The sequence below is a fragment of the Lepus europaeus genome, chromosome 18 (genome assembly GCF_033115175.1).
Source record: "Lepus europaeus isolate LE1 chromosome 18, mLepTim1.pri, whole genome shotgun sequence".
Taxonomy (NCBI): domain Eukaryota; kingdom Metazoa; phylum Chordata; class Mammalia; order Lagomorpha; family Leporidae; genus Lepus; species Lepus europaeus.
In genome coordinates, this window is record NC_084844.1 from 35,074,596 (window position 1) to 35,100,335 (window position 25,740).

The following is a 25,740-nucleotide window of genomic DNA, read 5'->3' on the forward strand; positions in this document are numbered from 1 at the left end:
AGCTGGTCCCTGTGGCCGCCATTAAAGCGAAGGGAAAACCCGTGAATTCGGATTAAAGGGGGAAAAACACCGCCCGCTGGGCCCACAAAATGGGGGAGACTACGGCGTCCAGGCGGTGAGGCCGCAGGAGAGCAGACGTTAGGCCGGCGGGGCCCAGGGACGACACGAAGACACAGCCAGAGAATGGTCTGAGCCCGGAGACACCGCCACCACCTCCGCCGCTGAGGAGACTCTGGGCTTTAAGGACATCGCCGCTGCCGGGCCGGGGGCCTGGGCTCCTCTCCCGGCTCTCGCCCTTCCCGCCCCTCTCGGGGCTCCTCCGCGCCGGGGAGAACCCTCCGGAGCTTGGGCTCTGCCGTCTCGGGACTCGATTTTGATTATTTATTGTGTAATTTATTGTTTTTCTTGTGGAAGGAGCACACATCGCCTCTGTCCCCCCCCCCCCCCCCCCGCTCCCCCGGAGAGGGACGAGCGTCCGCGGGCTCCGCAGTCCGGCCCGCCGGGCGAGCGCGGCGCGGCCCTCCCGCCTCCGGCCCTCGGCCCCGGGCGGCTGGGTGCCGGCCGGGCGGCGGCGGCAGGGGGGGTGGGTGGGGAGGGCGGGCGGCCCGGCGGCCTCCTCTTCCACCGCCCCCCCAACCACCACCCCCCCGCCCTCCCCGGTGTCTGTGTTTCTCTCTCTGGTCGGAGGCGGCGGTAATGGCGGATGGTGGGTTGTGGCGCCGGCGGCGGCTGCTGTGAGGGACGATGAGTTCCTCCTCCGTGCAGAACGGGGCCAGCCTGGAAGATTGTCACTGTAACCTCTTCTGCCTGGTGAGTGCCGGGGCCGCGGGCGGCGGGGGGAGGGGGCCGGGTCGGCTCCCGACGCCCGAGTGCCCGGGCTAGGCCCCGCCGGAGCCGGTGCCCTGCGGAGCTCCGCAGCCGGCGCCGGAGCCGGCGTCCGCTCCCCGGCTGTCCCGGGCTCCGTCCTGGGAGTGTGGGCTCTTCTCCCTTGTCCTGTTTCGGACTCCGTCTCTCTCTCTCTCTCTCTCTTTTTCCACGCAAGTCTTGTCTTCAACTTGGGCACCTTAGCTGGTCGGACGCGAACATTTCCCTCTGTGTTTCTTGCTTAACTGTTGCTTTTCTCCCTAGTGACTCTGTGTCCCCTCTTCAGACTTTCCGGGAGTGCTGCTGCTTCCCCTCTGCCTTTCGGCCTTCCCCTGCTCGTTTGGTTTCCCCTGGTATACAGGACCCTAGACGCGAAGCAGAGAAAGGCTCTTTTCTTCGTTTTTCATTTCGTTTGCCTGAGTCAAACTAACTCAGGGTTACTTTTCTTCCTTGGCTGACTTCAGATCTTTGTGTAAAAAAACTAGTAGATGCTGTTTCATATGTCTTCTTTCTGAACTTTGAAAACAGTTTGCCATTTTGACAATTTCTAGCCATCTTGCTTTTATTAGAACATTATGTTTTTCTTGAGAGTGGAAGGTCTGATGGAGGAGGTGCTGTGGTTTTTGCACTAAATGCTTCTATATTTGTCTGCTTTGCTTGCTGTTTAAGACTGTTTGGAGCAGCCTGCTCCTTGTTTTATTAAAAAGTCTGGGCAATCTGGGTGTCGAGATGACAGTTGTGTCGATTGGCCCAGGTCTGCTAACACCCAGCGGTGAAGACTTAGAAAAGTACCAACTGCTGGAAGTAATAATAGCGCGCTGAGTTGGACAGTAGCTGAGCTCCATCAGTGACTCGAAGTTTGGGTGACTTTCTCATTTTCCCCTGTACTATGTGAAATAATAAGAATATATGATAGGGGGTCGGCGCTGTGGCGTAGTGGGTAAAGCCACCGCCTGCTGTGCCGGCATCCCATATGGGCCCTGTTGGAGTCCCGGCTGCTGCACTTCTGATCCAGCTCTCTACTGTGGCCTGGGAAGGCAGCGGAAGATGACCCAAGTCCTTGGGCCCCTGCACCCACGTGGGAGACCCGGAAGAGGCTCCTGGCTCCTGGCTTGGAATCAGCCTAGCTCTGGCCATTGCGGCCATCTGGGAAGTGAACCAGAGGATGGAAGACCTCTCTCTCTCTCTGCCTCTGCCTTTCTGTAGCTCTGCCTTTCAAATAAATAAATAAATCTTTAAAAAAAGAGTATATGATAGGTAAGTGATTTTTAAGTGGGCGGAGCACAAGTAGCTGGCAAGTGTTAACTGCCAGCCAGTCATGTTTCAGCAGTTTCATTTTTTGGCACCTTATGCTTTGCATCTTTAAGAAGTATTGAATTCCTTTTGTCACATTTTTTTTCATGATGTTCAGTTGAGGTCTTTAATGCACTTCCCTCTTCTAAAATATGTTGATCAGCATCTCTTCAGATACAGTAAGGCAAACATCGGGTTTTACATTTCTGTCCTCTCCCAACTCAGTCTGTTTTTGGAACTTTTAGGATCAGATTCTTTGAAGATAGCCTGGCACAAGCCTGACAGTTCTTTGTGATAATTATTTGACTTTTCCAGAGGGGTGTGTGTGAAGAGTTAACATGGATTTTTTTTTTCTTCCAAGAATTGTACTGGTGTCTTTTTTTTGCTAGATGATTACAATAAATATGTAGTGATGGGTCTTAAGAATTAATTTTCAGCTAAAAGCTTGATATCAGGGATCAAATGTCACCAGTTAGAATATAACTTACGACAGAAGAAATATATACTCAGTGTGCAATATTAAAGTACAGTTTATATTTAGCATCATTAAGTTCTTTTATTTCTTCTTGGGACACATTCATTAAGTTGCTATGCAGCGACATCTTGGTGTCAATTTTTTAAGTTTTTTTTTTTTTTTCCCCTTAGATTCTTGGTTGTTTTACTATCAGAATTAAAAAGTTTTTTTTTTTTTAATCTTAACCTGCTTTCAGTATGTTAGGTGTACATTGAAAAATTCTAATGTCTTAATGAAATAAGGTACTTCATAATGAATGCTTGAGACTTTCAGTGAATACACAATAATAAATCATGCTTTCTTTCCTCCAGGCTGACTTGACAGGAATTAAATGGAAACGATACGTTTGGCAAGGCCCAACTTCTGCCCCTATTCTGTTTCCGGTGACAGAAGAAGACCCCATTTTGAGCAGTTTTAGCCGCTGCCTTAAGGCAGATGTACTTGGTGTTTGGCGGCGAGATCAAAGACCTGGAAGAAGAGAACTGTGGATTTTTTGGTGGGGTGAAGATCCCAATTTTGCTGACCTTATTCACCATGATTTATCAGGTGAAAGAAACTTACTTCTTACTGGTGATACAGCAGTGTTGCATAGCTTTTCCAAAAATACCATTTGTATTACAAATTAAGGTGTGTGTATTTATGTGTGTGTATGTGTGTGTGACACTGTTCGGTATGAAACCAGATGAAAGATCATCCTGTTTTATTTAACTGTGATTATTTTACTTTACATAAATCATCAATATGTGTTATGATTTTTTTTTTTAATGTAATATTTATTTGGTGAATTTACAGGTGAGGTCATTTACAAAAGAGAAGGTACAGACAGATGCAGCTTTCAGTGCAGTTTCATATATTTTCACAACAGGCAATGGTCTGTGAGAATTTGGAATGATAGTACTGAATGGCACATGCTTCAGTTTCTCTTGTGTTTTTCTACCCAACCCCAAGGAGAAAGATGGGAGAAGAGTAGAAGAAAATGTGTTAATTTAAATACAGCCATGCAAATAAAAACTTTTTAAAAGCCAGAGGTCATTCAGAGATGTAGAACATTTCTGTATTCAAGAGTTATCATAATATGATGGGTTTTTTACACTGAGGATAACTGTCCTTCTGTCACACAGCTTCCTTCTTAATTTCTCACAGGTGGTTAGATCCCAAGGAATACATTAACCTCAGAAAATTGGAATTGGGGAGCATAAAGTTCATACCAGAGCCATACTAATACTTTTGAAGCGAAGTGTAATTCAGCCTTTGAGTCAGTTCTGTCACTGATCTTTTTTTTGCCCGAATGTACTGACGACTGTAGGAGTATCTAGAAATGTAACTTTTTGTTGTGTTTCTTTAGAGGCTTAGAGTTATTTTGTTATTGCTGTTTGTGATTATTACTTTATTAACACTTGAAGGCATGTGTTCATTTTGTTATTTTTTAAAGTGAGTCTTAGATACTGTTCCATTAAAGACTATTAATGTGAGACAAGCGCCAACTTGTTTTAATTTTTATAGGACATAGGATCATAATTGAAAAAGTTACACAGAAATACCTTTATTGTGAGCAAATAAATATTACTTTCTTACTTTGTTTTAGGACTAAAAGCTACTTTAGAGTCAGGATAGCTAGCTCTTCATGTGATTACTGAAGCTTGGGTTTATTGTGAGAGTCAGTGTTAACTGAATTTTTGATGATAGAAATGCATATGATTAGTTGTGTGCTACAAAGTGCCAAAGACTTCAAATTAGTATGATAATGATCCTTGAAGTATAAATTTCTGATTTTTTAAAGAGTTTTTTAAAGTTTCTGTTAATATTCACTAAATAGAGCCATCTGAAATAGGATCTGTTTTATTTTTGAAGGAAATATGATCTAGATACATGTGTAGTACTTGAGACCAATATTTATGTAGGAATTCATGTCTTATATTTAATAATTGCTTTTACTTTCTAATGCACATACTACACCCTCTGCTGTGTTAATTACATTTGAGAGTGGTTGCAATTCTTCTTGATAAAGCTTGCCACTTTTCCCAACATGCTTGCTTAGAGAATCTAGTCTTTAGTTCTAAATACGTAGTAAAGTTCTAAATTTGTGAATTGTGTTTATATTTCTGTGTGTATATATAATGTATGCACATATGTCAGGATGTAAAAATGCCTGTGTGGTTTCAGAAGGTGATGCTTTCTAATTGTTATACCAAAAACTAAACATGTCAACTTGGTTTCTCTTTCATTGGTTTGGGTATAGCTAAGTAATTTTAATCTTTATATGATCATAAGAAAACCACCTTACTGAAATGTTTGGGGACTTATATTGTTGATAAGACTATATAACTATAATTAGATAATTTTAATGTATATAACATGTAGTTATATAACAGTGTTGTGGATAAAACTAGATAAACTGTACTTTTTGATAAAACATGATTGTTGATAAAACTGCAATACTGTCCTTGGCAGTTTCGATTGTCTTAAAGTTTACAGAGAATCTTAGCACTTTTTCCCCCCTTAAGATTCCATGAAATAACATTTTGAAGAATGAAAGATCATTTTAACAGATTTATAGTATTTAGTTTTACCATATTAGGACTAATATTTTGAAAGGGAAGAGCCTATTAGAGTTAGAGGAGAGCTGTTTTGATGTATATTGTTAGAACACTGTAGTATGTGGGTATGGCTTTTCATTTAGATTTCATGTTATCAGTCAGTTCTGTTTTCTCTACTGAAACTGGGTCACAGTTTTAAGAATTTCTTCTCTAGTTACCTTTGATTTTTAGCATAATTTTCAAAAGTATTAGTACCTGTACTTTAAAGTAGCTATTAATCTTGACTGTGATTGAAGTAATTTGGGGAGATTAGGTTTTAATTGTTGTCAGATTTTGCTTAATGCTATTGAATGGAAAATCATTTTTTAAAATTTATTGAAGTGGAAGTGACTGAACTAGTAAACCAAAGTATAATTAGAAATAGTTTGAGATCATATTCCAAAGCCTGTTGTATGTTGTTACAGTTTGCATAATGCATAGTCAGTGGTATTTATATAATGTTTTAGCTTTTTTCTTTAAGAAAACCTATTATTTACTTTAGTGTGTTATTACTTAAATCAGACATATCTTAAAGAATAATAAGGTCTTTTCAGATGGACTATATTTGTCTTGCCCTTTCCTTTGCTCCAGGGACACCGTCTGCCTCCCTTTTGGGGTAATTAGTCTGCCTCTGTCTCTCTGGCTAACCTTTTTCATTTCTTCCCATCTGTGGCACTCTATTCCCTTCTTTTAATCTCCCCTGAGGAGAGAGCAGCTGGACAGTAGGGGTGGCATCAGCTGCAGGAGGCAGTCCTGAGTTCCAAGTGGAGGTGTAGCACTGGAGGAAAGGGGAACCGGAAGGACCCAGGTGGTAACTGAAAAGCTGGCTAATTTAGCCGGAGCCTGCTCTTCACAGGCAGTGTTCTTCTGTTTGGTTTGGTACCTACCACATCTTGTAACTGAAATGTGTGTGATTATGGTGATAATATTGCCCTAATTTTTCTGGTGGGTGAAGAGGTAAAGTATTCCTTTTTGCAAAGATTGGAATGTTGTTATTTAACTCAGATATTCAATAACAAGACTACAAAATTGCCTTTACTTAGTCCCCTTACCTTCTTGTCATCCATAATGCATTTTTTTTTTTTTTTTAAGATTTACTTGTGTTTGAAAGAGTTAGAGAGAAAGGGAGTGTTGGAGGCAGAGAGAGAGAGAGAGAGATCTTCAGTCTGCCAATTCACTTTTCAAATGGCTGCAAAGGCCTGTGCTGGTCCAAGCTGAAGCCAGGAGCTTCATGTGGGTCTCCCATATGGGTGCAGGGGCCTAGGTAATTGGGCCTTTTTCTGCTGCTTTCCCACATGTATCAGCAGAGAGCTGAATTAGAAATGGAGCAGTTAAGATTCGAACCAGCACCCATAATAGGATGTTGACATTGCAAGTGATGGCTCAGTCCACTGTGCCACAATGCCAGCCTCATCCATAGTGTGTTTTTTGTTGTTAAGATTTATTCACTTATCAGAAAGAGTTACAGAGAGGGAGAGACAAAGATATTCCATTCACTGGCTCTCCCCCCAGATGGTTGCAATGGCCAGAGCTGGGCTAGTCTGGAGCCAAGAGCCAGGAGCCTCCTCTGGGTCTCTCCAGTACTTGGGTGATCTTCCACTGCTTTCCCAGGTACCCAGCAAGCAGCTGGATCAGAAATGGAGCAGCTGGGACTTGAACTGAAACACATTTAGGATGCTTGCTTTGGAATCAGTAGCTTTACCTGCTTTACCACAGCACCTGCTGCCCCCCCCCCAATAGTATATATATTTTTAATACATTTGTTTATGTATTTGAAATGCAGAGAGGCAGAGAGAGAGAGAGAGAAAGAGCTTTTCCATCTGCTGCTTCACTCCCCAGATGGCTGCAAAGGCTGGAGCTGTGCTGATCCCAAGCCAGGAGCCAGGAGCTTCCTCCAGGTCTCCCATGTGGGTACAGGGGCCCAAGGACCCGGGCCATTTTCTACTGCTTTCTCAGACCATAGCAAAGAGCTGGATCGGAAGTGAAGCAGCTGGGACTCAAACCAGCGCCCATATGGGATGCTGGCACTGCAGGCGATGGCTTTACCTGGTACGCCACAGCGCCATTCCACATTATGTATTTTTAAAATTAACTAATAAACGAGGATAGTGCTAGATTCACATAAAAGTTACAAAGTTAGTGTGAGCAGTTCCTGTATAACTTAATGAGTTTCCTATATTGTCAACATCTTATATTAGAATGATATCTTTTACTCTACTAATGAATGAGCATTGACCCTTCATTACTCACTGAAGTATATATGTACTTTATTTGGATGTCCTTTATTTTTACTTAATGTCATTTTTTGTCTTGGGATCCCATAATACATTTAGTTATCATGTCTCCTTAGGATGTTGTAGACTGTGACAGTTTGTAAATGGAAAATAATGATTTTAACAGTTCTGAAAAGGCTGGTCAAGTTTCATAGTACATTTTACATTTCAGCCTCTTTCTCTCTGCTATCACTTAACACATGTTTGGATCACCTTCCTTTCAGATGTATTGATGTGTTTAAATAGAATAGAAACTCATCTTATTGTTAATTGATAAAGATCAGTTATAGTAGTAAATCAAATCTGATTTAGTGCATACTTTAAACTTTCACTTATTCATCTTGTATCAGTAGTAAATATGGCTTAGCAAAGTAATTTACAAAAAGGCTTGATGATTTTTGTGTCAGAATTTGTGTAGCCTAGTATTAGCCTAATTGTAATCTTCCAGAAAGATATTAGTTCAAAAAAAATCTGTTGGGTCTCAAAACCAAACATACATGCTTTTTACTTTTTGCTCTTTTCTGTCAGGAGAATGAGTAATTGATTCTATATTGATAGTAATTTTTTTTTTAAGTTGGATAGTCAGAAAGAGTTCCCATCTACTGGTTCATTCCAATGCCCAAAATGGCTGGTACTTGGCTAGGTCAAAGTCAGGAACTAGGAAATCAGTCTGGGTATTTTATTTGGTTGGCAGGTACCCAGGTATTTGAGCCATCCCTGCTGCCTCCTAAGGTCTGCATTAGCATGAAGATGGAGCCAGAATGCTGGGTGTTGAATACAGGCACTCCAATGTGGGGTGCTGGCTGTGATATTATATTTTGATAGAAAAAGGATTAGGGAACAAAACTCCTTTCTGGTTATAGCATTTTTTTTCCCTCTTGCAGTTTTGTAGTGAACTGTTTAGTGGTTGTGTGAAAGTGGATGATAGATGCAGAATTGGTGGTGGGAAAATGTTAGCTCAATCCCATAATACATCCCATAATACATCCACTGGTCAAAAGTCCCTGTAATGGGGCAGGCATTGGCTAAGTGGCTAAAATACTTGCATCCTCGATCAGTGCCTGGTTTGGGTCCTGGCTCTGCTCCCAACTCTCGCTTACAGCTCAAGTGCACACTGGGAGCAACGGTGGTGGCTCAAGGACTTGAGCCTTTGCCACCCATGTGGGGAGCATGGATTGAGTTCCTGGTTCCTGACTTTGGCCTGATCCAGTCCCTGCCATTGAGGGCATTTGGTGAGTGAGCCAGTAGATGAGAGATTTCCCTCTGTGTCTCTATTATCTTTCTGCTTCTCAGATAAATATATAGATATTTCCTTAAAAGTCTGTATCATAAGACTAATTGATTCTTTTAAGCAAACTGTTAGTTTGCTTTCATGTAAGATTGCTTCATTTTCATTAGTGTGTCCTTGAAGAAGAGTTTTCTGTGTATTTTTATTCTGTGTATTAGCCTTTTTGGAATTTTTTTTTCTGTCAGCATTGGCTTTTATTCTGTTCTTTAAAATAAAAATAAAAACAGAAACTACTCTCTTTCCTAATTTTGATGTCTTAAAAAATCATAGTAAGTTAGACTGTGACGAGACTGAGAAAACTGATACCTTGAGAACTAAAAGCACAGACTCAATCAGAGCTAAAAATATTTTTCTTTTTCTTGGCTCCTAAGATCAGTATACTGAATTTTAGAAACATGTCCTGGCCAGCGCCGTGGCTTAACAGGCTAATCCTGCGCCTTGCGGCGCTGGCACACCGGGTTCTAGTCCCGGTAGGGGCACCGGATTCTATCCCAGTTGCCCCTCTTCTAGGCCAGCTCTCTGCTATGGCCCGGGAAGGCAGTGGAGGATGGCCCAAGTCTTGGGCCCTGCACCCGCATTGGAGACCAGGAGAAGCGCCTGGCTCCTTCCTTCGGATCAGCTCGATGCGCTGGCCGCAGCGGCCATTGGAGGGTGAACCAACGGCAAAAAGGAAGACCTTTCTCTCTGTCTCTCTCTCTCACTATCCACTCTGCCTGTCAAAAAAAAAAAAAAAAAAAAAAGAAGCATGTCCTAATACTTTATATCAGAATTTTATCCTAATTGAATACTGCTCAAAGTAAATGGGCTAATGTTCTGAATTTAATTTTTGATGATTTTATTGAAGCATATTAGTTATGGTGGTCTTCAACTTTAAATGACAGCTTTTAACAGGATCAACAGATAAATAACCAGCAGCCAAGCATAGGAATCTAGTTCCAGCTGAGTTAAAACACTTTATGTCTATGTAGTAGTCTACTAAGAGTTAATTCATTTATATCTTCTGTTGTAAAATTTACTTGTGGCTAAATTCTTAGTATTGGTTAGTTTTCTAGGTGTTCATTTGCTGTATTCTGTTTACTGTCCTTTTTGAGCATTAAATTTTGTCTTACAAGTTTCAAATAAAAGTCAAGCTGTTCTTTCAAAAGGTTTATTTGTTCATTCATTCATTGGACAGACTGACAGAGGAGAGAGAGAGAGAAAGAGAGAGAAACCTTCCATCTGCTGGTTTACTCTCCAGATGGCTACAACAGCCGGGACTAGTCCAGTCTGAAGCCAGGAGACCTGAACTCCATACTGGTCTCCCATTTGAGTGCCTGGGCCATTGTCCATTGCCTTCTCAGGCACATTACCAGGAAACTGGTTTAGAAGTGGAGCAGCTAAGACCTGAAGCTATGTTTCGATATGGGGTGTTGCTGTCGAAAGTGTATGCCAGCTTCAAGCTATTTTTAAATCAAAGTTTTCAGGTTTTTGCTGTAGGAAAATGGTGCTCTCAGTAATATTTGTTGAATGAATGAGTTGTGAATGGGAAGTTATTGTTCAAGACAGTGATACAGATGTTTGAAGCATTTCTGTTTATTCTCTCAGGAAATAAATGATACTTCCATGCTAATATTTAAGCTATTCATTATTCATTAGTGTATGTTGCATTTTGATATGTTTATCAGAATTACACAGGATAAGACTCCCTTTTTTAACCAGCTGATCATCACGGAGATGTTTAAAGATGTCAGTTAAGTTCTAAGAAAAAAGTTGGGTACCGGGTGTACTCCAGCTTTTTTGACTTTTTTTCCCTACTAGCACGGAATTATTTTGATTACCTAGCACATACTTTGGCACTACTATCCTGTGTATTCTCAAGAAAAACTTTAGTAATCAAATTTACTATTTAAACTTTTGTGTTTTCTGTAAACAAATTCTTGGTGAAAAAAATTTTTTTGAAGATTTATTTATTTATGTGAAAGAGAGAGGAGAGACAGATGTTCCATCCACTGGTTCACTCCCCAAGCTGCAATGGCCAGGGTTGGGCCAAGCTGAAGCCAGGAGCCAGGAGCTTCATCAGTTCTCCCACATGGGAGTAGGGGCCCAAGGACTTGAGCCATATCTTCTACTTTGCCAGGCCATTAGCAGGGAGCTGGATGGGAAGTGGAGTAGCCAGGGCTTGAACTGGCACCCATGTTAGATGTAAGTGTTGCAGGCAGTGACTGAACCAGCTGTACCACAGCACCGGCTGCCCCTCTTGGTGAAAATTTTCAAGTCACATTGATGATTTAGAATTCTAATGCTGTAATAACAGAAAAGTACTAAAAATGCAGAATTGAAGTTCTTATTTTCTCCAGGGATACAGATAAAAGAGGGAGAAAATATTTAAATAAATTAAGCAGAGTTTTTTGTTAAGCTATAATTGATTCAGTTCAAAAGAACAAGGTAAAGATTTGCCATGTGCTCCCATGTCCATACACTTTCTGTTATAATGCTGGTGTTGAGATTCAAGGACTTTTTTTTTTTTTTTTTAATTTTTTTTTTTTTTTGACAGGCAGAGTGGACAGTGAGAGAGAGACAGAGAGAAAGGTCTTCCTTTTGCCGTTGGTTCACCCTCCAATGGCCGCCGCGGTAGCGCACTGCAGCCAGCGCACCGCGCTGTTCCGATGGCAGGAGCCAGGTGCTTCTCCTGGTCTTCCATGGGGTGCAGGGCCCAAGGACTTGGGCCATCCCCCACTGCACTCCCTGGCCACAGCAGAGAGCTGGCCTGGAAGAGGGGCAACCGGGACAGGATCGGTGCCCCGACCGGGACTAGAACCCGGTGTGCTGGCGCCGCAAGGCGGAGGATTAGCCTAGTGAGCCGCGGCGCCGGCCTCAAGGACCTTTTTAATTAGAGTTGTATAAGTTTTATTTATTTATTTGAAAGGCAAAGTGGCAGAGAAAGGGAAAAAGAGAGATCTACTGTCTAGTGCTTCACCCCAAAGGTGAGTGCAACAGCTGGGGCTGAGCCAAGCTGAAGCCAGACACCTGGAGCTCCATTTTGGTCTCCCCATGGGTGGTGAGGGTTCCCAGCACTTGGGTAGTTCATCAGCCTTCCCAGGAGCATTAGCAGAGAAGTTGGGACTTGAACTGTCACTTTGATATGGGCTGTGGATGTCCTAAGTAGTGGCTTAACCTACTGGGCAAAGATTCTTGCCTCTATCACTCTGTCTTGAGTGGGTTGGTTTTATCATTGGACTTTCCATATATCTGAATAAAATACATTAGAAATTTTTTATTGTGGTTATTACAACATCAGGGTGTTATAAAGTTGGTTCAGAGGCTGGTGCTATGGTGTGATGGTTTAAGCTGCTGCCTGCAATGCTGACATCACATATGGGTGCCAGTTCTGGTCCCAGCTGCTCCGCTTCCGGTTCAGCTCCCTGCTTGGGTGCCTGCATCCATGTGGGAGACTCCAAAGAAGCTCTGGGCTTCTGGCTTTGGCATGGCACAGCCCCAACTGTTGAGCCATCTGGGGAGTGCCTTTCAAGTAAAATAAATAAATGTTTAAAAAAGAAAAAATGTTGGTTCAGTAGGCTTTTTCTAAGTGACACCCTTTCCCTACTCTCCCTCACCCCCAATGCTATAAAAACTGAACCAAAAACCTTTGGACTTTCCATTAAGCTTAATTGGGACTTAGTTTCCTCAGCAATGAAAAATGAAATTCTGTTACTTTAATGCAACGATTACTAGTCACTTTCCGTGTAGGTGAAGATGCATTTCAGAGATTCATTGGCTTAAAAAAAGAAGACAACCAGGTAGGTTGTCTGTACTTCTTTCTTTCATGTGTAATTCCTATTTAGTGTTAATGGGAATTGTGGGCTTTGGGGGGCATAGGACCTGAGGCCCACTTGAAGCATGTAGTTCACTTGAGTTTGTATCAGATTTAGACTAATGAGGGAGAAATGCTTGAAAATACACTTTTCTAAACTAAATTTATATATTAAGCCATTTAACTGCAGGACTAACTGAAATGGACTAACCATAAAATTTCATAATGTTATCTGAAGCTTTATAAATCATTATATTGCAGCTTCTTTTATTCCATAGGTTTTTAAATTTACTGTGTTGGAAAGAAGGCAAATTCATTCTTAAATTTTAAATGAATAGTTTATTTGTTGTTGGTAGCAACTGTACAACTTTGATGTGCATGATGGTAACTACATCTTGGATCTCCGGTGCTTTAAAATTTACATGTAGTGAAGAAAAAGATTTTGTTAATGGCTGCTTAGGACAAACATTGAAACTGTTGTGCTTCTTAAAAGGCAGAGACTTTTGATGTAAAAGGTAATAAAAATAAAAGATACTAGGTAGATGATAAAAAGGTAAAGAATTGGTAGAGACACAGCATAATTCTTTTGGAATTAGGAGCATGTGTATTTCTGTAGTAATAAGTCACATAATTTGAGCTGAATGTCTTCATATAAGCTGTTTACTTTTGAAATGGTAAGAACTTACTAAGCTGAAAGCAGGTTGTTTGAGAAAGGTTCTTTTTTTCTCAGCAACACAAATATGCTTGTGATTTAGACCTTTAAATAATTAAAATGCTACTATGTATCACTTCCCTTTCTTCCTAGTTTCATATTTTCTTTAATGGAATTGAACCAATAAATGTTTTTGATTTAAATGAAAGTACCTGTGTCTCCAACATAATAAAGTGTGAAGATGTTTTCCTATTTATTTTTTAAAATTCTGTCATATTGCCTCTTTTTAAAGCTTACATCATTTTTTTTAAAGCTAAACTTTTAGCAGAACCATACTTAGTTGCTTTGAAAGACCTATCGTTTATGACACTTGAAAGAACAGTATAAAATCAACATTACAACCTTTGTAGTGGCACAGAGTTTCTACTGCAGTTAAAGTCCACTGTCATTACCCTTTCAGTTAATGTTTATTCTACCCATTTGTTATGTAAGTTCTGAATATAAACTGTATATAACTCTTAATCATGTCTCCACTTTTGTTCAAAAGCTGATGAATCTATTTTCCTGTGGGATGGTATATGTATACATTTTTATTGTTGAACTGAGAAAAGTGTTGTCATATGTAAAAACTGAATGGAGATGACCCATGTTTAGAAAATATTGATAAAGGAATAATGGTTAAAAGAAGATATACAATTAATTATATTTATACTAAGCAATTTACACTATTAAGGTGATTAAAAAAGGATATACAATTAATTATACTAAGCAATTTACACTATTAAGGTGAAAATTAAGATGCTTAAGTGGTATCATTATTTGGAGCAAGATTCATTGTATGTTTTGTTAAGATAGAAAATGGATAAAGTTGCAAACTACATCTAGGAACCTCAAAATGATTGTGTTAATCTTTTTGATAAATTAATTTGGAATAATTGATGAACCTGCTGGCAAAATTTATGCTGTATATTTAGTGAAGATAGTTGTAACTTCATGTGACAGAAGTGACATTTAAAATTTTTAAGTTTTTAAATTTTAAAATTCCCCACCCAACTAGGGGATTGTATACGGAATAATAATCATGGGAATCGTTTAGCTGGAAGGAGACCTGAAATGGCTGATAATATACTGCTTGTTAGGCTCTGTGCCAATAGCTTCTCCTTTATTCATCACTTAGTTTTATAGTTGAGCCATGGATTAGATTGCTGATGGACATGAAATGTTTTGAGTTTAATTATTAACTGTCTAGATGTTTTTTGGCAGGTTGAATGATTGGATGAATTAGGACAAAATAACAAGTGAGCCAGTGTAGAAACTGGCATCATGGGCATGGACTGTATTTAATATTTTCCTGGTTATACAAATAAGTGTCCTTTTCATTGATGAAGCCAAATCTATAGGTTTATGATATCATTGCATTTTTCTCTTATGTTATTACCTTTTTATAGGATAGGAAAAATAATTTTTAAGTAGTTAAATAGACTATAACAGGCCTTTATTCCTTGTGGAGTACTTTGAAATAAGATATTTTAATGTCTAGAGATACATTGAAGTGCTTGTAACTTAACACTGTGAGGTGAAATAGCGCTTTTTTAATGTTTTTATTTTCATCTGCTGGGAAGGTAGAGGAGCAGTAGGATGCTGCAGCAGTCAGGGCTGGGCCACGTAGCAGACAGGAGCCTGGCACTCCATCCCAGTCTCCGATGGGGATAGCAGGGACCCAAGTACTTGAGCCAGCATTGCTGCCACCCAGCATGGATTAGCAAGAAGCTTGATCAGAAGCAGAAGAGCCAGAACTCAAACTTAGAACTCTGATATGTATTGCAAGCACCCGCTGCACCACAGCTTCTGTCCTGTTTATTAATATGCGACAAACTGTAGCATTTTTTCACTTGGCACTGAATACAGTGCTACTACTTTATTATTTTTTTTTTTCTTTTAGAAGAGGAAGATGGAGTTTGGGAGAATGGACTTTCCTATGAATGCCGTACTCTGCTTTTCAAAGCAGTTCACAATCTGTTGGAACGGTGTTTAATGAACCGGAACTTTGTACGTATTGGCAAGTGGTTTGTAAAGCCTTATGAAAAAGATGAAAAACCTATAAATAAAAGGTAAGTTATCTGACTTAAACTCTTACTTGATATTTCTTGAGTTTTTTTTTTTAATCTTTATGACTTGATAGAGAATGTGGAATAAAATAAGCTAATACCTCACAGACATACTTAGGGGGTTAACTATGGTAAAGAATAATGTTAAGTTTTCTTTGACTATTTCTGTCTTCCCTTCACAGATTTTAAGGTTTTTTACAGTGTGAATAGACTGTATTTTAATATAGTGGTCTAAATTTTGATTCCGATCCTCAGAGAAATTGTAGGATGAAAACAGAGGCATAGAAATGCCTTTTTTAAGTACTAGTGGAAATATGTATGTAGTAGTCTGTTAACATTAAGTAATATTAACACCTGTTAAAGACAGTGATCTCTGCAATATATTTTGGTTGGAGTTAGCCCTTCTTATTTTCCAGTCTCTTAATTTGCTTTTATTGAAATAATTTAAATTTGTGTTTTTCTACTTAAGACTTATTTACTCTTGGAGAGTTTGTAATTTTCTTGAACTTTGAATTAAGCAAATTTCTGATGCTAATTAGTAGAGCGGTTGCAGATGGAGGTACAGAAGACTTTAAGATAGATGCCCTCCTTTTCCTGTGTAATTAAAAGCTTCAGGGTACTATACTTCCCTGTGATGTGAATAACATAAGAAATTGTCTGTTGGAAAATTCAGTCCCAAGCAGTTGGTGAATTAATGAGACTCGAGATGAACAAGTGACAAACAAGTTAGGATGTGGAAGAGAAAATTAAAAGGAATTTGTTTTTACCAAAAAAAGATTTATTTATTTGAAAGGCAGAGTTCCAGAGGGAGAAGGAAAGACTGAGGTCTCCATCCACTGATTCACTCCCCAGATGGCTGCAATAGCCAGGCCTGGCCCAGACTGAAGCCAGGAACTCAAAGTTTCTTCTGAGTGTCCCATGTGGGAGGCAGGGGCCCAAGCACTTGGGCCATCTTCTGCTGCTTTCCCAGGTACATTAGCAAGGAGCTCGATTGGAACTGGAACAGCCGGGGCTCAAACCAGGGTCCGTATGGGATTCTGGCGTCACAGGTGATGGCTTAACCTGCTGTGCCACAGTGCTGGCCCCATATACTTCTTACTCTTTTTTTTTTTTTTTTTCACTTTTTTTTAAAACTTTCTTTTTTAGTTTTTGTATCCTGGATGAGTAGATAACCTTGGAGAAATAAAAGTTATTTAATTTTTTTCTTTGTGAAAATTAACATAAACTTCTATTGTTAACAAAATAATTAAGTGTACCAGTTAGGAATACATTCCTCTACAAATTACAAGAAACCTGGTCAGCTGGGTTACGTAGGGATTGATTGACCTTTTCCTTAGTAGTAGGAGGTCCAGAAGTAGATAATTCAGTACTGGTGCTTATGTTCAGTAAAGTCATCAAGGATTCAAGGTTCCCTGAAATTTTTTTTGCTTGGTTATCTTTGGTCTTTAGCTTTTGTCTTCAAGATCCCATTGGGTATTGAGCTTCCAGATCTTACAGTGAGTGCCAGGCAGGAAGAGGAAGGAAGATAGGAAGTAGGAGGAGAAGGAGTCAGTGTAAAGCAGATTATTTCCTAGAAACTGAAGCCAATGTATTATTGGCTATACTAAGAGGTTAAATATATTTTAATTGGAGAGGCTGCAACTGTGGCACAGCGGGTTAACATCGTGGCCTGAAGCGCCGGCATGCCATGTGGGCGCTGGTTCGAGACCTGGCTGCTCCACTTCTGATCCAGCTCTCTGCTATGGCCTGGGAAACCAGAAGATGGCCAAAGTCCTTGGGCTCCTGCACTTGCATGGGAGACCTGGAAGAAGCTCCTGGCTCCTGGCTTCGGATTGGCATAGCTCCAGTCGTTGCAAGGCTTTTCTCTCTCTCTCTGCCTCTCCTCTCTCTGTGTAACTCTGACTTTCAAATAAATACATAAATCTTTAAAAAAAAAAAAAACTTTTAGGGCCGGCGCCGCAGCTCAATAGGCTAATCCTCCGCCTGCGGCGTCAGCACCCCGGGTTCTAGTCCCAGTTGGGGCGCTGGATTCTGTCCCAGTTGCCCCTCTTCCAGGCCAGCTCTCTGCTATGGCCAGGGAGTGCAGTGGAGGATGGCCCAAGTCCTTGGGCCCTGCACCTGCATGGGAGACCAGGAGAAGCACCTGGCTCCTGGCTTTGGATCAGCTCGATGCACTGGCCGCAGCGTGCCGGCCACGGCGGCCATTGGAGGGTGAACCAACGGCAAAAGGAAGACCTTTCTCTCTGTCTCTCTCTCTCACTGTCCACTCTGCCTGCCAAAAAAAAAAAAAAATCTTATAATTGGAAACATAGTCACTCTGAGCAAAATAAGGCACTTGTTATTAAGAAGAAAGGGAAAATAGAAATTAGATGGGTAGTTAGAAGGGGAAATGGATATTTGATAGACTATAGCAACATCTACCATATACAGTAGTTCCCCATGGTTCAGTTTCCCGTAGTCAGCTGTGGTCTGAAAATATTGAATGGAAAGTTCCAGAAATAAAAAATTCATAAGTTTTAAATTGCATGCCATTCTGAGTAATGTGAAGAAATCTCCTGGTGTCCAACTTCTTGCTGCACAGGACTGAATCATCCCTTTGTTCAGCATGTCTATCTGTATATGCTGTCCACTTGTTAGTCACTTTGTAGTGGTCTTTGTTACGAGTGGACTGTTGTGTTCTTAATGTTTAGATAACATTATTTTACTTAATAATGGCTCCAACACTCTTAAGAGTAATGATGCTGGCAACTTGAATGTACCTAAGAGAAGCCATAAAATGTCTCCTTTAAGTGAAAAGGTCAAAGTACTGAAAGATATTTTGAGACAGAACACCTTCCTATAACTTTTATTATAGTATATTCTCATATTTGTTATATTTTATTACAGATTTTATTATGATAAGGTTTTGATAAACCTATTGTAAATTGGAAATGATGTGTTGGTAATGGATTTAATATACCTAACCTAACAAACATAGCTTTGCCTAAAAACTCTTACATTATCATCCTGTATTGGACAAGGTGATCCAAACCAAAGCCTATTTTGTGCTAAGGTACTGGAGATTATCCAAAAAATGCCAGCAGCACAGTAAACTGTAGAGTATTGATTATTTATCCTCTCCTGCTTCCCAGCATCTTGTGTATATTGTACTACCTATCATTCATCTGGAAGAGTATCCAAATTTGAAATTTGAAGTATGATTTCCACTGACTGTACAATACTTTTATACCATTTTAAACTTGAGAAATCATAAGTTGAATCATCGTTAATGAGGGCCAGTTTGTATTCCTAATATCTTATTGTACCTAATTTGTAAATGAAAACTTATACTAAGTTTGCAGAGAAAAAAAACATAGTATATGTGTAGGGTTCAGTACTATCTGCAGCTTTAAGCATTCACTGGGGATTTTGGAACATATTTCTGTTGGATAAGAAGGGACTGTTGTACATTTATTTGGCTTTAAGAGTCAAGCAGATTACCATGATTTAAAATGAAAAGCTGCAATCCTGAGCCCCAGGTACTAGATTTACTTGTCAGAAGCAGTCCTTTTTAATTCTTTTGATAGTTTTTTTTACCTTTTTAAATTTTTTTGAAGCAAACAAATGCTTACTCTTGAGTTTTCAGTTATTCAGAATTAATCTATTGACTTTCTGTTGAGGGTTTAGCTATCTTACTTATTCCCAATCCCCAACATCCTGACATCAGCTGTCTTCCACACACTATTTTTCTCCTCCTTTTCCCTATCTTGCCAATACAGTTAGGACTTTGACTAAAATAATATTTATAGTTTATACTGTTATCATTGTGTAAGCCTTGTAACTGAGTTTATATAGTGTATTAGAAATATATCCCATTTCTTGTACATCATTTTCTTTTCTTGTGTATTGATATCTCTCTTTTTTTGGCTTAATTATTTCTACCGAGGTTTGGTAAACTGCCACTCCATAGGCCAAATATAGTTATCCACCTGTTTTTATAGATATTTATTATAATACAGCCATGCTTATTCATTTATGTCTGCTTTCACACTACAGCAGAGGTGGATAATTGTGATCTAACCAGCCAGCCAACCATACAAAGCCAAAAATACTTAGAATGATATATTTATTTTCTGAATCTTCACAGAAAAGTTTGCTGACATCTGATTATGTACTTATTGTAATCTATCCCTAGCCTATCAGAAGTAAAATGTTCCCCTCCTACCTTCAAGGACTTTATGTAATACAGTTTCCTTTTATTCTTGTTAATTAATATTGCTGTTGAAACTCTTCAGTATGTTTTAAATCTTGGAATTCAGTGTTAGTAAAGAACCTGGTCCATAGAGATTGAGAGATTTTTGGCTTTGGTAAAATTCACGGGAAGGAAAGGAATATATCCCTAGGTATTTGTGCCAAAATAGTCAACATACGTGAGATTTAACCCTTTTCCTTTTAAAAATGCTTTGTACCTGTGCTGTCCTGTATGCTAGCTACCAGCTACTTGTGACTGAAGTCAATAAATTGAAATTAAATAAAAAGTCAATTCCTCAGTTTCACAATCCACATTTCAAATGTTTATTATATGAATAATGATTATTTAATGGGCAGTGCAGATAAAGAACATTCCCATTATTGCAGCTTTTGGATAGCATTGCTTATAGCACAGTGTTTATATTTATAATTAAAATAATACTTTTGGTGCTTCACTAAAGAAGTTGGCAATTTTTTTTAAGACAATAGATGAAAGAATATGCTTTAAATTTCACCTGTGAAACCCTTTATTTCTGCCACATATATGGCTTTTATGTTATCTCCTCATCTCAAATTCATTAAAATTAAGTATTAGATATAAGTATACATTGGAAATGTATTAGTTGCTGTTTGTAGCTTTAGGATATCCTATGTTGTATTCCTTATTACCTCTGAAAACCTAAACTTCCAGAGAAGCTAAGAGCTAGTATGTTTTTCCAAGTACTCATTCCTGCTCTTTTGTTCTAGGGTAGCATTGTCCAATAGAAATAGAGTGTGAGTCACACATATAATTTGAAATGTTCTAATAGGCACATTAAAAGTAAAACAAAAACACTCAAATATCCAATTGGAATTATTTTTTAAAAAAGATTTATTTATGCTGGAGTCAGAATCTGGAGCAGGAGATTGACCCTAGGAACTTTGATGTAGAACGAGGATGTCTTTTTTATTTTTATTTTTTTTAAAGATTTTTATTAATTTCTTAAAGGGTAGAGTTATAGAGAGAAGGAGAGACAGAGAGAAAGGTCTTCCATCCTCTGGTTCACTCCCCAAATGGCTGCAATAGCCACAGCTGGGCCTAACCAAAGCCAGGAGCCAGGAGCTTCTTCTGGGTCTCCCACGTAGGTGCAGGGACCCAAGCACTTGGGCCTTCTTCTACTTTCCCAGGCCAAAAGCAGAGAGCTGGATCAGAAAAGGAGCAGCAGGGCACGAACCAGCGCCCATATGGGATGCCAGTGCAACAAGCAGAGGCTTCGGCTACTATGCCGCAGTGCTGGCCCCCAAAATAACTTTTTTTTTTTTTTAATTTTTTATGTATTTGAGAGGTAAGAGTTACAGAGAGGGGGAGAGAGAGGTCTTACATCTGCTGGTTCACTCCCCAATTGGCTGCAAGCAACAGCTGAGAGCTGAATTGGAAAAGGAGCAACTGGGCCTCAAATTGGCACTATGGGATGCCGGTGCCACAGGTGGAGGCCTAGCTTACTATGCCACAGCGCCAACCCCAAATGTCTTAACCACTAGGCTAATACACACCTGCCCCTAAAATGGACTAATAAAATAGTTTGCTTTTCTTTTCTTTTGGTATTGAATCTTTGAAATTTGGTGTATATGTTATCCTTAGAATACATTTGTATTTGGATTGGCCACATTTTAAGTCATGGATGGTTACGTGTATATAGTGGCTGTTGTGTTAGCAGTACAATTTTAGTTCTTTAAGCTTAGGTGGACTTGAAAGTGTTGATTGGTGAATGATATGTTCTCTCTGGTATTTTGTCAGCACTTCTGCAATTGTACACTAAATTATGAATGTGCTGTGGATTGAGGAGCATCCTATACAAGATATTTGCTGTCTGCTAAGTTAGGCATTGTGACTTAAGTACATTGAACATATGTTGAATTCCATCCCGCCCCCATAACCTAACTATGCTGGTTTGTCTTTACTCTGTCAGTCAAGACTACTATGTAGCATATTTCTGAAATCTTAAGTGATGATTATAATTCTTAAAGCCCATGCTGTTTCTCTGTGGTATCATTAGGATTTGCATACTTTTCTATATTTTTACGCTTTCTAGGAACATTTATGAGGAAACTTAAGTACTAAGAAAGATTTTTTCTTTCTTTATTGAACTTTCTTATTGTAATTTTTATGTAAACAATAGTCATACATATGTATATATATATATATATACACATGAGCATATAGTTTATTGTTGCTCTGAGGTATGAATGAAAATAGAGAAATTTATTTTTCTGAAGGGTAGAAGAAAGTAAGAAACCATTGCCTAAGCAGAACTGGCCAGGCACTCTTTAGAATTAGAGTTTTATATGCATTATCTCAGTTCTCAGAACATCCCTGTTTTTACTGCAGTTTTACAAGTGATGTATCTGAAGCACAGAGAAGTTCAGTAAGTTGTCCAAGATCATATAGATACAAAGTGCTGGAGCTGGATTATGGGACATGAAAAGTCCGAGACAAATTGTGGACCTTTTAGACCATTGTGTCTGTTTTGCATTTGTATCTTTTAAAAGTGATCAGAAGTAGTAAAGAAAAATCATTTGCAGAGGACTTGAAGTTGTAAACCAAAATAGTGACCCTATTGCTTTCTAAATATTTGTTGTTTAAAGCAAATAATGTGTTCACTAAATGAGCAGAAATACATATTTAAGATTCTCATAGAAGGTGTTATTGTCTGAGTTTTAATATAGATCTTTTGTTCACATAGAGAGATATGTTAAGAATAACTGATAGTATACCTGTAAGTTTAAGGATTTAAAAAAATTTCCTTAAAGGCTACAGAAATACAGATTATGCAATGGTTTCCAAACTTGTCTGGGTGTGGAAATCCTTTGAGAGAGCCTCCTACCCCCAATTATTGATGCTTGTCTTTTTTAAAAGCTGTATTTACTTGAAAGGTGGAAGGAGGGAGCAAGGGAAAGTGTGAGTGAGAGTTCTTTCATCCTCTAATTCACCCCAAATGCCCACAATAGCTGGGCCAGGCCAAAACCAGGAACTCCATCAGGGTCTTCTACGTGGGTAACAGGAACTCAAGTGCTTGAGCCCATCACCTGCTGCCTCCCAGGAACATTAGCAGCAAGCTGGATTGGAGGTGGAGGAGCTGAGAGCTGAAACAGGCAATATGTTATGGGATTTGAGTGGCAGCTTATACTGTGTTTCCACACTTGCCCCAGTGCCTTAAACACAGTCTATGGCTTGGGCTTTGGAATTTTAAAAAGATCTAAATGTAGGACAAATTTGGAAGTTTTTGAATTCATGGAGGAAAAAAGAACCTCAGAAATTAAGATAACTAGTTTTTTTTTTTTTTAAATTGTGATAAAATGTACCATTTAACAAATAAAATTTACCATTTTTACCTTTTTTCAATGTACAGTTGAATGACAGTAGATTTACACTGTTGTGTATCTGTCTCCATAATTTGTCATTGTCACCAAAAAAATAAAAATAAAAAACCTTTAATTCTCTATTTCTCTCATCTTCAACCCTGCTCAGCTCCTGGTATTTTAAGTGGAATCATAAAATATTTGTCCTTTAGTGTCTGCCTTATTTCATATAGTGTAAGGTCTTCAAGGTTTATCCATGTTGTTGCATGTGACAGATTTCCTTTTTTTTTTTTTAAAGACTATTCTGTTATATGTATATATCACATTTTGTTTATCCAAATGGATATTTAGGTTGTTTCTACCTTTTGACTGTTCTGAATAATGCTGCCGTAAACAATGGTGTACAAGTATCTCTTCAGGTTACTGCTTTCAGTTTTTGTGGATGTGTACTCAGAATGGCTGGGTCATATGGTAATTCTGGGATTAATATTTTAAGGAATTACCATGCTATATTCCACAGTTGTATATTCCCACAGCAGTACAACAGAGTTTAATCCTACCATGTCCTCACCAACATGTACTTCCTGTTGTTTTAAAAAATTACAGCCATTCTGTGGGGGTAAGTAGTATCTTACTGTATTTTTGATTTGTAGTTCCCTAATAATTAGGGATATTGAACATCATTTTTTAACTGGCCCTTTGTGTATAATTTTTGGATAAATGTCTGTTTAAATCTTTTGCCCATTTTAAAATTGGCTGATTGGGTGACTTTCATTTTAAGTCAGTAGTCCCTTTAACTAATTAGTTTTATGATTTTCTAGACCAGCCATTTAGCTTCTCTGTGCCTCATATTCCCTACCAGTTAAATGGGATAGCATCTTTTTTTTTTTTTTTTTTTTTAAGATTTATTTATTTAAAAGAGTTACAGGGGAGGGAGGGTCCTTCCATCTGCTGGTTCACTCCCCAAAGGGCCACAACATCTGGAGCTGGGCCAGTCTGCAGCCAGGAGCTTCTTCTTGGTCTCCCACGTGGGTGCAGGGGCCCAAGGACTTGGGCCATCTTCTACTGCTTTCCCAGGCCAATAGCCAGGGAGCTGGATTAGAAGTGGAGCAGCGGCCGGCGCCGTGGCTCAACAGGCTAATCCTCCGCCTTGCGGCGCCGGCACACCGGGTTCTAGTCCCGGTCGGGGCACCGATCCTGTCCCGGTTGCCCCTCTTCCAGGCCAAGCTCTCTGCTGTGGCCAGGGAGTGCAGTGGAGGATGGCCCAAGTCCTTGGGCCCTGCACCCCATGGGAGACCAGGATAAGCACCTGGCTCCTGCCATCGGAACAGCGCGGTGCGCCGGCCGCAGTGCGCTACCGCGGCGGCCATTGGAGGGTGAACCAACGGCAAAAGGAAGACCTTTCTGTCTCTCTCTCACTGTCCACTCTGCCTGTCAAAAAATAAAAAAAAAATTAAAAAAAAAAAAAAAAAAAAAAAGAAGTGGAGCAGCTGGGACTTGAACCAGTGCCCATATGGGATGCCAGCACTGCAGGTGGTGGCTTTACCCGCTACACTACAGCACCGGCCCCAGGATATCATCTTTATGTAGCTTACTAAAGCAAATGCTAAAAACACATGAGATATGGCACTTCCTAAAGCAGTATACATATTAAACTGTTGCTAGTAAAATGATAACTTTATAAGTGTGTCTTCATTTTTGGTCTTAGAAATAAAGAATCTTTTGTCGAGTTTCAGTGCATAATTGAGGAACATTTCTATCTACAACAAAAGATGGTCTGTTTAGGTTTCATTTGTAATATTTTATAGCATTCCTTTTTGTTTTGGTGTTGGAGCGTAAGCTCCTGGATACCAGTGTCACTCTCTGCAGTCCTTTAGTGTGGACAGTACCTTGGATTATTACTGTAGTTACATGTGTTTGTTTTAGCTCTATTTAAAGTGCTAACTACCAAAAATATTTTATGGTGTATTTATTATAAATAGTAATTAATGTTTCTCCTAGAAAGAAAAGACATTCTGAAATTTTTGTGTGTCATTACACAGAATTCTCTTATAATACCTCTTGATTAGAATATTGCCTTCACAGGCACCATCTCATTTAGAATATGTTTTCTCTAGTCATGCAAAGAATTGGTTTGTTTGAAATCTTTTTAAAAAAAATTTGAGAGTTACAGAGAGAGGCGTATGCACACACTTTTTATCTCTGGTTCATTCCCCAGATGTCCACAACTGCCTGAGCTGGACTGGGCTGGAGCTGAGAGCCAGCAGCTCTGTCCATGTTCCCCACATGGATGGTAGGAACCTGTTAACTTGCACCATTACTGCTGTTTGCCAAGGTTTACATTAGCAGGAAGCTGGAGTCAATAATTGAACCCAGACACTTTGATATGGGATGTAGTCTTTTAAACACTTAAAATGCCATGGATTCATAGGGAGTGGGTTCCAGCAGCTCAGGCCCCTTTCCATTGGTTCTGACAAAGTGTGCTTCTCTGGGTAGGGCAGGCTGGTACAATAATTGAACACAGATACCTTTCTCTTTGGCTTCTTTCTTTTTCTGATTACCTTCTTTTATACATTTCAGGAAGCTGTCTCAGCTCTTAGAGTGCTTAATATGTTCAGTATACACATTTATTCTCTTGGCAGGAATCTTGCCCTTAACTTGTTTGTTTATAACAATTCCAGCAGCATGCTGGGTAACATTGTAGACTTCCAGTTTTGCCATGTTAACATTGATGGGCATTCCTTTTTAAACAGTACCTATTCCCTTGGTGTCTGCAATGTCACCTTTCTTGTAAATGCACATGTGTATGTGAC

General features: G+C 39.5%; 1 protein-coding gene across 1 annotated transcript in view; it reads left to right on the plus strand.

Moving 5' to 3' along the window:
• The first annotated feature begins 650 nt into the window (after positions 1-650).
• MED13 (mediator complex subunit 13) overlaps positions 651-25,740 on the plus strand; it is a 115,013-nt gene continuing 89,923 nt past the window's right edge. The window contains exons 1-3 of the mRNA XM_062216061.1: positions 651-810; positions 2,983-3,217; positions 15,193-15,361. Coding sequence (XP_062072045.1) covers positions 745-810; positions 2,983-3,217; positions 15,193-15,361 — 470 coding nt within the window. The 5' untranslated portion in view covers positions 651-744. The remainder of the gene's footprint in view (positions 811-2,982; positions 3,218-15,192; positions 15,362-25,740) is intronic.